Raw genomic sequence first — 15,583 nt, forward strand, 5'->3', positions numbered from 1 at the left:
CAAGAGGCACAACCAAAGAACCATTGCGGAGAGACATTCACGTACAGTACAAGGATATACACGACGGGCACTATGGTGTGAAACACATGTGCAGTATATGGCCGGTAACACCGATCACCCACATGGCTGGGCGGTTTTCCAATTCTGCCAACTCACATGGATACTGCATGTGATCCATGGAGCCCCTCTACTCGCTAAAGAACAGAACAATAGCATCAGTATCTATAACCAAAGCCATTCGCAATATTCAGCGCAGACTATACCGGAACTCTATCTACGCGACATATTAACGGAATCCCATAAACGCAACCACAACACTACAATCACCTTGCGTCGTATACCTGGTCATCACCGCACGCAGGAAAAGGAGCGGAAGAACAGCAAATAGCTGAACGCTACCAGTTCAACAAGAAAACCACACGATCTTACTACCCCGACCAAACTAACCCCGACCGAAAGAACAAGCACACATCCATCTTTGAGTCCTGACACTCTCCTTCCTCATTCCATTATTGCTGTGCAACTTGGAATGGTTTAGTTTAGTTTATGGGGTTTAACGTCCCGAAGCGACTCTGGCTATGAGGGACGCCGTAGTCAAGGGCTGCGGAAATTTCGACCACCTGGGGTTCTTTAACGTGCCTTGACATCGCACAGCACACGGGCCTCTAGAATTTCGCCTCCATCGAAATTCGACCGTCGCAGTCGAGTTCGAAACCGCGAGTTTCGGGCCAGCAGCCGTATGATACAGCTCTCTGTTCAAACTGTCCGGAGCTCAGGGTAGATGCAGAACACATTCTGTGGTATTGTGAGACACAAATTTCATCTCGTTTCCCTATACTCCCCCCCTAACCCCAGGAGAGCTTCGCGTCACTCGCACTCGACAGATGAAAGACGGACCTTAGCGAAGGAAGCTTTCTTCTTGACCGCCACTTAGAACTCGGTTGGAATAAAAGTATTTTCCTTCTCGAATTCTAATAAAAGGTGAATATGGGAAGATGGTTTACTGCCTCTGAGGGATATTCTTGAGCCCCTTCGCTGATGAGTACATGCCTTTCCTAAAAGGCCCACGGTACAGTTCCTGTCGCACATTATCCTCAAGAAAACGGCAGCTCTCACTCACCATATCCCGTTTGCAGGCCTGAACTGGAAGGATGCCTGCTGTATGGCACGCGACGCTTGCATTCCGGACGACCCGGGCGACTCCAGACGCCCCGCTCCGCCGAAGGCTTGTTCTATCGACGGAGTGTAGCGGTGGTGCCGCCAGCAGACCTGCATCATCGCGTCGCAAGGAAGCTTGGTTAGAAGAAGCGGTACCGAGAAAAACGCAGTCGGGTACCCCTATCCTTCCATCTATCGCTCCCCCCCTCCCTTTATTTCCTTGTTCCTGTCCCCTCCCTGTCTCCGTGTTTTTTTTTTATTCCCTCCAGCCGCAACTCAGGTGTTTGAGGTTTCGATGTCAGATGCCGCGGCTAGCAACATCTGTTCCTTCCGTTGTCATTTTTTATTACCAATAAATAACCACTAACAATAACAATGGCCAAAACAGAAAGGTCACGAAAACACGCTTAGTACTTATAATGTCCTTGATTGCTGGTGAAATCGGCATGGATATAAGCGCTGCCAGGATTGACATCCAGCCAGACGGCCAGACGGCGGAGGCCTCTCTCAAAGAGATCAGCGTGTGTTAGAACGATTACTAGAACTGAGGTTTTTACAGTTCAGACGCCGTTTGTGCTTTAAGTGCGCGAAAAGCAGCTCTAACCTTTGGTTCCCCAAACCATGATTTTTTGAAATTTCAAACGTCCATTACCGCCAAACTAACTGACGTAGGACATTCAAAGTTGTGTCAAATGATTTGTATTCTTGCGCTGTATAGAGTGACTATGAAGGAATAATATGTCGTAACTCAATCGGTTATAACGAACACGTCGGATACAACGAAGTTGTACATCGTAACTCAAAACCTTTTATAACGAATACGCCGGATATAACGCATGTGTAGTATGTCGTAACTCAAAATCGGTTATAGCGAACAAAACGCCAAAAAAATGCACACAATGAAGAATCGGAAGCGCTCCGGACAGCTCAGCATGATGGCACAAAGGCTTTTTTAAGCCTTGCTGCACATGAGGTGACTTGAATGCTCCCCCTGAAATTTTGTATACGGTGAACTCGTCTCCCACTCAGAAGAGTGAGCCTTGCGCTGGCCGCCGACGCCTCTCGAGGAGAGGGAAGGCTCACCGCGACGAAACATGGCGTCGGCGTTGGCCATCAGCAGTGGCCCGAATAACCCCGGATGACGTCACCATGGCATCAAAGGAAATTTTTTGCGAAGGTTCGGGGAAATGAGACCAAGACTTTCGGACTGAGAGGCTAGCGCGCAACCTATAGGCCATGCAAAAAAAGAGTTCCCTCTTGGCGAAAAAAGGTGGACCCAGAATATGCGCTGCCTTACGACTGTATCGCAACGGGTAGGTGCGTCATTATTAGGCGAAAAAATTCAAAGTTAAATAGAAATCGCATAAAATTGCCCTTGTATTAAAAGCGCCTCTGTAGTGGTAAGTACCCTTCGTAATTGTTTTCACATAGAATGCGAAAATTTTACACGGGCGAGCCTTTATGCTCTCCTTAGGACTATAGAACAAAAACTGCTAAACCGTGCAAAAAAGCGATAGTCGCCCGAGCAGATCGGAAACAAAGCACCGCCGACTAAAACAAAACACTACACTGATAGGGATAGAGCACACCTATGGGTGTGTGTTAACGAGCAGTTTCACAATGACAACACAACCAGCCGAAAGGAAAATGTGCACGATAGCATGAATGAAGAACACAGAGTCCTTACTCGCGCATTAGGGCCTTCAGAGTGTTTACCAACGTTTACCGCGATTCTCAGTGCATCGCTTGACGGAAATAAATCGTTGCGACTGCTATTTGTCAGTGCACACGCGCTTTTTTTGCACCCAGACTCCTAACAATGGTGGTCACCATTGAAAAGATTGAACATGGACTCTTGCGCTTCAGAGCTGAACGCCGAACGCCGCAACCACCAGAGGGCTGCCACCAGAGGTCGCGGAAGTTTCCTCCTCATTCAACGACCACTCACCCTGTAGTGTAACCAAGGCGGTGGGAATGTCTCACTCTTCTGGGTCATCCCCACGCGACGCTTGTATTCTACACGATCCTGTGGGCTTGCAGACCAGCCAGACTGCAAAAGGTGAATGTTAAAGTGAGCCTCTGCATTTTCACTGCGATATATACAGGGTCTTTCCCCTAAAGCTTTACACAGTTCTTTAAAGTAGGCTTTTTGAATTGCAGCGCTTTTTCGGCGTACCATTGCCTGCGGTGTAGTACATCAGGATTCAGCTAAGACGTGCTAACTAGCAGTCCGGTTAAGTAATATTGATAGTTAGCATTTTAACTATTACTGCTAGATTTCTCAGTTATTGTGATGTGTGTAGCCCACCATAGGTAATATCCAAATCAGTTTCTAGAGTTTAGAAAACGCGGTTACCCTCGGCGCTGTGGCCCAACAAACTTTGGCCATTTCGACTAGTTACGTGCACTGGAGATGTTGCTCTGCCTGCAAGCTTCGTAAAAGGGCATGTAGAGTAATGTAACCAGGCTACATGGTTTCATTCTTAGTCGTATATTAAAGCTATTATGGCAGCCCTCAAGCTCTAAATCTCTGTATGGTAACGAGAAACCCTGTCCTCACCTTCAAAGAAGTTTTGACCGTTAGAGAAGCCATGAGGGCTCTACTACACAGAATGAAAGGCAAAGAATACAGCTCGGTTACTTTCAGTGAAGACTGTATTTGGTGCGATGTAGCCAGAATTTTTTGAACCACAGCCCCGAGGGTAACCGCGTTTTCGAAATTCTAAAAACTGATATGGACATTAATTACTGTGGGCTACAGGTCCCTCACGCTGCGTGGTGCAACATCCAGGAGAATCTGGATAGTGATCGCCACATTATCGAAATTGTCCTACAATCAGGCCAAACACGCAGATCCCCTCGTGGTGCTACCATCACGAATTGGGACGCATTCCGCACCTCCCGAGCAGCTCGCACTCCAGACACCATAGCAGACATAGCGACTTGGACCGACCAACTTCAGCGTGACGTCCGCGCCGTGACTCGCCCCCTCCCAGAGGAATGCCCTGCAGACGTAATGGGTTCTCATCTCATCCACCTATGGGAGGCCAAGGCGGGTACACACCTCTCAGTAATTAAGGATCCTAGCAGATTATGGAGCCCAACAGGAACAGTTGAAAAGTTAACTATTCAGTTTTATATAACCAGCCTGCTAGTTAGCACGTCTTAGCTGTGTTCCGATGTACTACGCTGCTGACAATGCTATGCCGAGAAAAGCGCTCTTCTAAATAAAAACCCTATTTTTTTTTAAAGAATTTCGCAAATTATTATTTGAAACACCCTGTATATACACCTTGTAAACGTATGCTCATAAAACTCCTCCAATGCCATGCACAACTTCGGCTGCTCTTCGCTGGACAGGGGACCCCATATAGTTTCGATTTGTCGAGAAGCAGCTCTTAGTAATTAACGCAATTAACGCGCAGAGCAATCTCATCCCGACACTGCTTAATTCCAACTTGTTCGTTCCCGCGTCCGTGCACCTACAGCGGTCAGGAGAATGACATTTTCTGAAGTCTCAAAAGTGGTCAGGACAGTAGTTACGGGAGTCTGCAAGCCGTTCAATAGACAATGAAGCTAAGAAAACGAGTTGAAAATGATGTTTTCATCATTAGTTAACCAAAATTTCTTGGTCAGCGGGCGAGTCAAGCTGCCAAAGGGCAGGGTGTTTTCAGCAAACCTTTTACGTACCTGCCATACACGAAAAATAGTTTTGATTTGATTTCATCTCGCTAGCTAGCACATCTTAGCTGTATTCTGCTGTCCTACACCGCTGATAATGCTATGTCGACGTAAGTGCTCCTCTCAATTAAAAAGACTTTTTAAGAATTGCTAGCATTACGGTGCGAAAAATCCAGTATATGCTGGGGTTGGGTTACAGAAATGGCGTCTCACGTCTACTGTCTTAGTGGAAAAGCAATACCCAATGGCAGCAGTTCTTGTTTTTCCGAACGACCCCGATTTCTCATGCTGACAGTTGTGTCCCCGTATCTATATGAATAGCCCCAAGGAGTCTCCGAGGGTCTGCAAATTATTCGCAACAACAGCGTTCCACGATTGTCGGGAAGTGCATCGAAGACAGGCACCAACCTTTCTTGGCTGCCGGAGCTCAAGTGTGGAAAATCCTCGTCTGGGCTGCGACGACCGATTTCGGCGAACCTCCACATCGAAAGCACCGAGAGCTAGCCTGCAAATACGAAGGTTTATGGGGGTTTAACGTCCCATAGCAACTCAGGCTTTGAGGAACGCACTAGTGAAGGGTTCCGGAAATTTAGACCACCTAGGGTTCTTTAACGTGGACTAGCTGACATCGCACAATAAGATACACGAGCCATTCGAATTTTACCTCTAATCGAAATTCCACCGTCACGGCGAGAATCGAACTCCGGTCTTTCTGGTCAGCAGCCAAGCGCCACAACCACTGAGCCACCACGGCGGCCTTGTGTAAGTAACCTCAATTTAATCGAGAAGACGGAACAACAGTAGTGGTTACCCCAGGATCATTATTTCGTCACTAAAAGGGACCATGAAATGATATTGTAGCGAAAGCTACATTCGCCAGAAACTTGCGATTTCGCTGTGGCGGTGCTGCGAGGAAGAAGAGACCGACCTTGAGCCTTTGCCTAGCAACCGCCACCGCTGGCGGGCGCCTCGCGCTCGCCGCGCCATCTGGCATGACGTCCCACCGCGCGTCTCGCTGCGGAGCCACCGCTGCCGTTTGGTATGACGTCACACCGCTTGCCTCGTCGCTGAGCTCGCCTCCGCTCACTTCACCAACTGTGTCGTATGCCTACTTTCGCTACTTATATCCTGGCATAGACGAGCTAAGGCACTGTTTTTCTGCGGCGGTCAAGAAAAGCACACGAACGATGGCTATTCCATCCCTCGTCACAGCAGCGCTAAAAATGTTAAAGCCATAGCTTAAATTAACACCCAAAATATCGGCTATTGAAAATGATGCTCCTCCTCCTCTCGCACATCAACTCATACAGGCCGGGACTGCCTGGGACCCCGCCGCGCCTCATCCCGCCCACGTGAATTCGGCACGCCCAATGAGAGGGCTCTCCTGAATGCCCAATCACGTTCCCGGAGTAGGGATGGTTCACAACGCGCAGTGAGATGTCTTAGTAATCTGTTGCGGGCAGCAATTATTAAAAGGTGTTCTTTTTGTTAATGTCAAGTCCACGCAAAGTTTTTAAATTTGAAACAACAGATCTATTGAATTAGAGAATGACGTTCAAAATCATTTGAGCACCCTTCGAACAAAAACTTATAAACAAAAATACTTGGCTATTCGTTGCGCCAACTACACATACACATGGTGTGCTCCTGCTTCTAAAACTGCAGATCGTTATGTCTGTTTTGGAGCAGTGGTCTTCTTCAGGCTTTTCAGGGGGCACTCAAGATCTATCACCTGGGGTTCTTCAACTTGCACTGAGATCCTAAAGCACGCGCCCGCTTTCGCAGTCCGCCTCCACAAGAATGCGCAGGATTCGATCCCGCAACTTGGGGCTTATATATATATATATGCGCACGACATCATGTACGCCTTACTGATGATGATCGTTAGCAATGGCTAAGTCTGCTATCAAGATCGAGATCACGGTTTTGTTCGCCATATTTCAATGAAACCGAAATTGAAGAACGGCTGTGAGCGGAGATTATTCGAGAATCTTCTTTACTACGACGTGATTCATAGCCCGCAGTGAACACAGAGGACAGAATCTCGCTCCGCGAAGCGGAAAGAAAGATGTCAATCTTTAAGATCAACCTTAGGCAGAGACAACAAACTTTTGTTTGCTGGGTTTCATAAGGAGTCCATCCCGGCGGATGTTGACTGGGTAAGTGTATACAGTCAACATCCGCTCACGTCACCAAGTGCCATCACGTGAGTGCGCATTGTGGCAACCTAGCTTGGCACAAAATGCTCAGGTCTCAGAGTTTGCTACAGGTTTTACTGTCGGTTTTAGGCGTCGTCAAGAAGTCAGCCAGCAGGGCGGCGACAGCTTTCGCCGAGCTCAGCCCATAACGAAGCAGAATCAGAATTTTACAATGCTTTTAGCGGCTACTGACGGAGAGAATGCGTCACTGTTTCACTGTGCTCATCCTCTCATGAAAACCCACCCATCCTCAACTTTAATTATCTGAGGCCCCATGTTGGAGTGAGTGCTACTGACGGAGAGAATGTGTCACTGTTTCACTGTGCTCATCCTCTCATGCAAACCCACCCATCCTCAACTTTAATTATCTGAGGCCCCATGTTGGATGAATGCTACTGATGGAGAGACTGCGTTACCGTTTCACTGTCCTCATCCTCTCATGCAAACCCACCCATCCTCAACTTTAATTTTCTGAGACCCCATGTTGGAGTGAATGCTACTGATGGAGAGAATGCGTTACCGTTTCACTGTCCTCATCCTCTCATGCAAACCCACCCATCCTCAACTTTAATTTTCTGAGACCCCATGTTGGAGTGAATGCTACTGATGGAGAGAATGCGTTACTGCTTAACTGTCCTCATCCACTCATGCAAACCCACCCACCCTAAACTTTAATTTTCTGAGACCCCATGTTGGAGTGAGTGCTACTGACGGAGAGAATGCGTCACTGCTTCACTGTGCTCATCCTCTCATGCAAACCCACCCATCCTCAACTTTAATTTTCTGAGACCCCATGTTGGAGTGAATGCTACTGATGGAGAGAATGCGTTACCGTTTCACTGTCCTCATCCTCTCATGCAAACCCACCCATCCTCAACTTTAATTTTCTGAGACCCCAAGTTGGAGTGAATGCTACTGATGGAGAGAATGCGTTACTGCTTAACTGTCCTCATCCACTCATGCAAACCCACCCACCCTAAACTTTAATTTTCTGAGACCCCATGTTGGAGTGAGTGCTACTGACGGAGAGAATGTGTCACTGTTTCACTGTGCTCATCCTCTCATGCAAACCCACCCATCCTCAACTTTAATTATCTGAGGCCCCATGTTGGATGAATGCTACTGATGGAGAGACTGCGTTACCGTTTCACTGTCCTCATCCTCTCATGCAAACCCACCCATCCTCAACTTTAATTATCTGAGGCCCCATGTTGTATGAATGCTACTGATGGAGAGACTGCGTTACCGTTTCACTGTCCTCATCCTCTCATGCAAACCCACCCATCCTCAACTTTAATTTTCTGAGACCCCATGTTGGAGTGAATGCTACTGATGTAAAGAATGCGTTACCGTTTCACTGTCCTCATCCTCTCATGCAAACCCACCCATCCTCAACTTTAATTTTCTGAGGCCCGATGTTGGAGTGAATGCTACTGATGGAGAGAATGCGTTACCGTTTCACTGTCCTCATCCTCTCATGCAAACCCACCCATCCACAACTTTAATTTTCTGAGGCCCGATGTTGGAGTGAATGCTACTGATGGAGAGAATGCGTTACCGTTTCACTGTCCTCATTCTCTCATGCAAACCCACCCAACCTCAACTTTAATTTTCTGAGACCCCATGTTGGAGTGAATGCTACTGATGTAGAGAATGCGTTACCGTTTCATTGTCCTCATCCTCTCATGCAAACCCACCCATCCTCAACTTTAATTTTCTGAGGCCCGATGTTGGAGTGAATACTACTGATGGAGAGAATGCGTTACCGTTTCACTGTCCTCATCCTCTCATGCAAACCCACCCATCCATAACTTTAATTTTCTGAGGCCCGATGCAGGAGTGAATGCTACTGATGGAGAGAATGCGTTACCGTTTCACTGTCCTCATCCTCTCATGCAAACCCACCCATCCTCAACTTTAATTTTCTGAGGCCCGATGTTGGAGTGAATGCTACTGATGGAGAGAATTCGTTACCGTTTCACTGTCCTCATCCTCTCATTGAAACCCACCCATCCTGAAGTTTAATTTTCTGAGACCCCATGTTGGAGTGAATGCTATTGATGGAGAGAATGCGTTACCGTTTCACTGTCCTCATCCTGTCACGCAAGCCCACCCATCCTCAACTTTAATTTTCTGAGACCCCATGTTGGAGAGAATGCTACTGATGAAGAGAATGCGTTACTGCTTAACTGTCGTCATCCTCTCATGCAAACCAAGCCATCCTCAACTTTAATTTTCTGAGACCCCATGTTGGAGTGAATGCTACTGATGGAGAGAATGCGTTACCGTTTCACTGTCCTCATCCTCTCATGCAAACCCACCCATCCTCAACTTTAATTTTCTGAGACCCCGTGTTGGAGTGAATACAACTGATGGAGAGAATGAGTTACTGCTTAACTGTTCTCATCCTCTGATGCAAACCCACCCATCCTCAACTTTAATTTTCTGAGAAACCATGTTGGAGTGAATGCTACTGATGGAGAGAATGCGTTACTGTTTCACTGTCCTCATCCTCTCATGCAAACCCACCCATCCTCAACTTTAATTATCTGAGACCCCATGTTGGAGTGAATGCTACTGATGGAGGGAATGCGTTACTGCTTAACTGTCGTCATCCTCTCATGCAAACCCACCCATCCTCAACTTTAATTTTCTGAGACCCCATGTTGGAGTGAATGCTACTGATGGAGAGAATGCGTTACTGTTTCACTGTCCTCATCCTCTCATGCAAACCCACCCATCCTCAACTTTAATTTTCTGAGACCCCATGTTGGAGTGAATGCTACTGATGGAGAGAATGCGTTACCGTTTCACTGTCCTCATCCTCTCATGCAAACCCACCCATCCTCAACTTTAATTTTCTGAGGCCCGATGTTGGAGTGAATGCTACTGATGGAGAGAATGCGTTACCGTTTCACTGTCTTCATCCTCTCATGCAAACCCACCCATCCTCAACTTTAATTTTCTGAGCCCCCATGTTGGAGTGAGTGCTACTGACGGAGAGAATGCGTCACTGTTTCACTGTGCTCATCCTGTCATGCAAACAAATAGTAAATGTGACACCATGCAGAATACTAAGATTCGTCATACACTAGAACAAAGATGAAATCTAACGTCGGAAATCGAAATTACAGCCGAAACCTCAGGCACCTAATCCAACAGGTATTCATTGGCAAAAACCTTGGGACTTGAAGAACTTGCCGTGCAGCTGGTCACCGCAATTCTGAATGTAGGAGGCTCTCGTACACCAGTCTGTACCTAAGTCCAACCTAATAACAAACTGCAAAACTTGAAGGTACACTCAGCCCGCTAAAATAAAGCCGGCGTGGGTCAACCCACATATACTTCAAATCAATGACTTCCATATAGGGGCCTGCTAAAAACTTCCTCCGATAATATGGCCGGGTAGCGCTTTTGTGTCTTAAGGAGTAGGGATGCTACTTCCCCACACCAACAGGGCTCTCCCCCATTGATGGCATAAATGGCAGATTTATACGGAATGCTAATGAGTACAGTTCTATCATCAAGAAATGCATATTCTCACAATCGTATCATCATGGTGTACAAATGAACAGCAGGACTCCTGTGATCATACCAGTACATAAAGGCGGAGGTAAGCAGAATCCGTCTATCCACTGACCCATATCATTGAGATCAATAGCATGCAGAATAATGGTACATATATTTGCATATCTTGTTAAAAGTTTTTTGTCTTGTGACATTCAACAACTTCCCTTTACTTACGACTAGCACTTCTATTTGGACTCCGCTTTTTCATCTTAGTGTATATTTCTTGACTTCGCTACAGCATTAGATAAAGTTAATAACTCACTGCTATTACATAAATAAGAGTGATCAACGTTCATCATGTACTGGATCCGTGGATTTCCTTTCTCTCGTGTAGAATTTCAGCATTAATGACGCCCTTTCCTCCATTGTACTACTTGGTTCTGGGTCCCTTAAGGATCAGTACTTGGCCCCCTTCCTTTTTTTTGATCTTATATCTTGCGGTCAATTGCATTCCCCTCAGTAATGCACTCTAATGTAATGTAAAGCCAACGCAATATTCAGCGCAGGATATACTGTTAACCCACCTACACGATGTATTATTAGAATCCCATAAACGTAACCACGACACCTCGCGTCGAATACCTGATCATGACGGGGCACATGAAAATGAGCGGAAGACAACGAAACATGTACAAACAGCAAATAGCTGAACGGTACGAGAACATCACGGAAAACCGCGCAATCTCACCCTGACCCAAAGAACAAGCACACAACCTCCGCTATGTCCTGACACTCTCCTCGCCCCACGAATGCTTTGCAACTTGGGACGCTATGATACAGCTCTCTCTTCAAGCTGTCCGGAGATCAGGGCAGATACAGAACACCTCCTCTGGTCCTGAGACGCCGCCTTTGAATTCCCGCTCCTTGTGTCCCTTAACTGCCCCTTCTTCCAAGAGAGCTTCGCTTCCCTCGCACTCGACAGACGAAAAACGGTCCTCAGCGAAGTAAGCTGTCTTTTGTAGCGAGAGCTACACTACCCACAGTCTCGCCATTTCGCCGTGCGTCTGGATGGCCAGTTCTGCGCGTGCGCGAGGAGCCGAGTGACGTCAGAGCACGCAGGTGGTGTGCCGCGCCACGCGCCTCGCCTCGCCGGTTGTCTGCATGTGCGAGGAGCCGAGTGACGTCAGAGCTGGTGCGCCTTAGTGCGCATGCGCAAGGGGAGGGGACGCGCTGCGGTGTGAGTATAAGACGGGAGTGATGCAGTAACGGTGAGCCATTGCCATCGAGAAGGCAGCCGTTGAGCGGCTTCGCAAACATGATAAGCTCAACTCGCCCGACCCTGAGGTTGTGGGCTGGGAGCTGGCTTTCGGGAAAAGCAGGAACGATCGGTGCAAGGAAAAGAGACCAGTAGAATTGTCTGACGAGCGAGAAAGGCGCCTAGCCAAGAGGCGACGTCAGGACGCGGAGCGGTTGCATCGTCGCGCTTTGGCCCAACTCGGTGAGCCGTCTTCCGAGGACGTGAAGGCCCGCCGCATCACCAACCACGTGATCAGACTAACTCAATGTTACCAGGGAGGAACTACAGCTCTTGCTGCGTGTATCCTGGCATAGCTGAGCTAAGCCACTGCCAATTTTTTTTAACTGGAACTTCGTACTCGGCTGGAATAAAAGCATTTCCTAAAAGGTGAATTTGGGAATGTGGTTTACTGTCTCGGAAGGATATTCCAGAGCCCCTCCGCTGATGAGTGCATGTCTTTACGAAAAGGCCCACGGCACAGTTCCTGTTGCCCATTGTCCCCTGGAAAACGCCAGCTCCCACTCACCAAATGCCGCTTGCAGGCCTGAACTGTCTGTTTCCGCGCTGTTCGGCACGCGACGCTCCCATTCCAGACGACCCGGACGGCTCCCTCACCAGTCTCCGCGCAGGAGTGCAGAGGGCGTCGCGAAAGTTGTCCATCCAGACGTCGAGGCAGGCACAGTCTCTCTCCCTGATGGCCCTTGGGTATTGAAATGAATGAATACGTGTTATTTATGCTGCGCTGAAACCATTTACTACGGTCGGGTTCAACTCAAGTCCGCACTGAAGTTCCGCTCACATTTAGTAGTGCTGAAAGAAAATGCTCCGTGAAGAAAATATTCTTTCCATTTAAACAAGGCGCTAATCACGAGACGAAATTATATGCTGAAGAATTCCGACGCCTCTGGCTTTGATGATACAGTTCTGAAACAATCAGAATCTATATTTTGTTCACTGTTGTAACTGTCCAGCCGAGTAAAACAGGTCGCCGCGGACCATGGCCCAATGTTGCCAACAGTTGCATCCTACTGTTGAGAGAACTTGCTCTTCGTTATTTTGTTTCTCTTTTTTTTTGGTGTAGCCGTCCATCGCAGCCTGGATGCTCGCTGTAATATGTTTTTTTAAGAGTAACAGACCACGCCCAGTTTCTTCCTGCATTTTGTTTTCTTCGGCTCTTCCATTTCCAGCCCACAACACAAGACTAAGCAGAACTTCCAATGCATAAATGAAAGCCAGCACAACATCAAGCAAACGTGAAATTCACGCATGGAATGCGATCCAATAGAGCGACTGCTGATCTGGGCGACATGAAGCTAAGCTATATAACTGTGCACAAAACGAGTAGAGTGCTATAGTCTCGGATTTAAACAGGGCACAGATATACCGCAAACGCGATCACTACTTTGGGATTACGGCATGGGCGTTTTATGCAGGGCGAGCTATTAAAGCGGCATAACAGATTTCAGTTAATGAGCAAAACGGCGTAAACCGGACACCTGACGGCACCCGTACTAGCGTAGCCCTCCTTCCCTGCTTTAGAAGTTGTAAATTGTAAACTTCGGGGCTTAACGTTCCGAAGCAACTCAGGCTATGAGGGACGCCGTATAGTGGAGGGCTCCGGAAATTTCGACTACCTGGGGTTCTTTAACGTGCACTGACAACGCACAGTACACGGGCCTCTAGAATTTCGCCTTCATCGAAATTCAGCCGCCTCGGCCGGGATCGAACCCGCGTCTTTCGGGTTAGCAGCCGAGCGCCGTAACCACTGAGCCACCGCGGCGGGGCTCACTCATACTCCTTCCGCGAAGGATCACTCACCCACTTGTGTAGTGTAACGCAGATGATGGCGGTGCCTCATCCTTCTGCGCTGTCCGCACGTGACGCTTACATTCCGGACGACGTCCGGTGGTGTTGCACACCACCCAGGCTGCACAAGGTGAATCTTAAAGTGAGCCTCAACAATTTCACTGCGGTATACACAGGGTGTTTCTCCTTAATACTTTACACACGATTATTAAAGATAGGCTTCTGTTACGAAAGCAACACTACGCCAGTCGCCGAGCCATTTCGCGGAGCTGAGGGAAGGCCATACTGCGCATGTACGAGGAGCAGTAACTTGACCCGGCGCACAGCTGGCGCGCCGCCGCCGTCGCTGCGCGGGTGACTCAGAGGTGCCGCCGCCGCGCTCGCCAGTTGCGCATGAGCAGTAGCGGCGCATAGCTAGCGTGTCCGGACCGACGCCGCTGCCGCGCGCTCTCCATCGTCTCTCTTTCTCTCTCCTCGTTGCTTTCGCAATCCTCCAGTGTTAACCACTGTTAAACCACAGCCAACTGTAATTCGAACAGCGCTTTTTTCGACAACTCATTATCAACGGACCAGTAAGGCAGAATTCAGCTACGGCATGCTAACTAGCAGGCTGGTTAACTAATATTGACAAGTTAACATTTTAACTATTACGTTTACGATCCTCAGTTATTGTCAGGCGTGTAGGCCACAGTATAGGTAACATCCAAAACGGTTTCTAGAATTTTGAAAATGCAGTTACCCTCGGCGCTGTGACCCAACAAACTGTGGTCATTCCGACGAGTTACGTACACTGGAGAGGTTGCTCTGCCTGCAAGCTTCCTGAACGAGCATGTATACTTTGGCGCGATGCAGATACAATTTCTGAGTCACAACGCCGAGGGTAACCCCATTTTCGAAATTCTAAAAAACCGATACCTACATTTAATTACGGTGGGCTCTAAGTAATTAAGAAGCCTATCAGTAACAGCCAGAGTTGACTATTCAGTACTAGTTAACCAGCCTGGTAGTTAGCACGTCTTAGCCGTGTTCTTATGCACTACAGTGCTGACAATGCTATGCCGAGAAAAGCGCTCTCCTGAATCGAAAATCCTATATTTAAGAATTGTGTAAAATCGGAGTTGAAACACCCTACGTATAAACATTGTCAACGTATACTCATAAAACTCCTCCAACACCACGCACAACCTCGGCTGCTCTTCGCTGCGCGGGGGACCCCATAAAGTTTCGATTTGTCGAGAAGCAGCTCTTCGTAATTAACGCAATTAACGCACAGATCCGTCTCATTCCAGCCGTGCTTAATTCCAACTTATTCCTTCCCGCGTCCATGCTCAAAAAAGAGCGCGTGAATGAATAAAAAAGAACCCAAAGCAAGAAGGATTTGGTCCCCAAAACTGCTTGCGCTGCTTCAGCGGTGACGAGATGGACATTTTCGAAAGTCTAAAAAGAGTGGTTTATTGGTTTATAGGGGTTTAACGTCCCAAAGCGACTAAAGCTAAGAGAGACGCCGTAGTGGAGGGCTCCGTAAATCTCGACCCCCTGGGGTTCTTTAACGGGCACTGACAGCGTTATCGGACAGGACTTACGGCGGGCTGCAAGCCTCTCACGTCCCGTATTTCATCGTCCCTGCCGTTCTCCTAGATCGCGCGATCGGTACGATCGCTCGGTAGCCCCGGGTAGTGTCGCGGACTAGAAGACGATAAAGCGGGCAGTGACAGGGGACGGAGAGCTCGTGCTAGGCGCGTAGCCATTAAATCATTCCATCGCCATATGTCATGTGGTCCTGTGTTATCGGGCTTGCCGTCTCGTAAGAAAAAAATAAAGGAAGCTGAGAAAACTAGTTAGTTGAAGATGATGTCATTATTAGTCAACCAAATTGACTAGGTTAGCGGGCCAGTCAAGCTGGCAAAGGGCGGGGTTTTTCCCGCAACCTTTT

At 48.0% G+C, this 15,583-nt stretch overlaps 2 protein-coding genes across 33 annotated transcripts in view; both read right to left on the reverse strand.

Annotated features, from left to right (window-relative positions):
• Positions 1-15,583, reverse strand: part of LOC149347898 (uncharacterized) — a 483,015-nt gene that overhangs the window by 116,640 nt on the left and 350,792 nt on the right. For 28 of the 32 annotated variants that reach the window (XR_016292689.1, XR_016292688.1, XR_016292690.1 and 25 more), the window contains 3 exons: positions 5,248-5,344; positions 3,107-3,208; positions 1,121-1,269 (listed from right to left, as the gene is read on the reverse strand). Coding sequence is in view for 28 of the 32 variants with exons in the window: in XM_089587619.1 (XP_089443745.1) it covers positions 1,121-1,269; positions 3,107-3,208; positions 5,248-5,344 (348 nt within the window). In the remaining 4 variants the exon portion in view is untranslated. The remainder of the gene's footprint in view (positions 1-1,120; positions 1,270-3,106; positions 3,209-5,247; positions 5,345-15,583) is intronic. The other 4 variants (XR_016292691.1, XM_089587634.1, XM_089587635.1 and 1 more) reach the window with 2 other exon arrangements.
• The window catches only part of LOC149347899 (uncharacterized), a 55,927-nt gene continuing 52,859 nt past the window's right edge, over positions 12,516-15,583 (reverse strand). Inside the window, exons 6-7 of the transcript XR_016292696.1 lie at positions 13,663-13,771; positions 12,516-12,544 (exon numbers count right to left, since the gene is read on the reverse strand). The gene's annotated coding sequence lies outside the window, so the exon portion shown is untranslated. The remainder of the gene's footprint in view (positions 12,545-13,662; positions 13,772-15,583) is intronic.

This window comes from Amblyomma mixtum, chromosome 4 (genome assembly GCF_055824585.1).
Source record: "Amblyomma mixtum isolate Tamu chromosome 4, ASM5582458v1, whole genome shotgun sequence".
NCBI classification, from domain to species: domain Eukaryota; kingdom Metazoa; phylum Arthropoda; class Arachnida; order Ixodida; family Ixodidae; genus Amblyomma; species Amblyomma mixtum.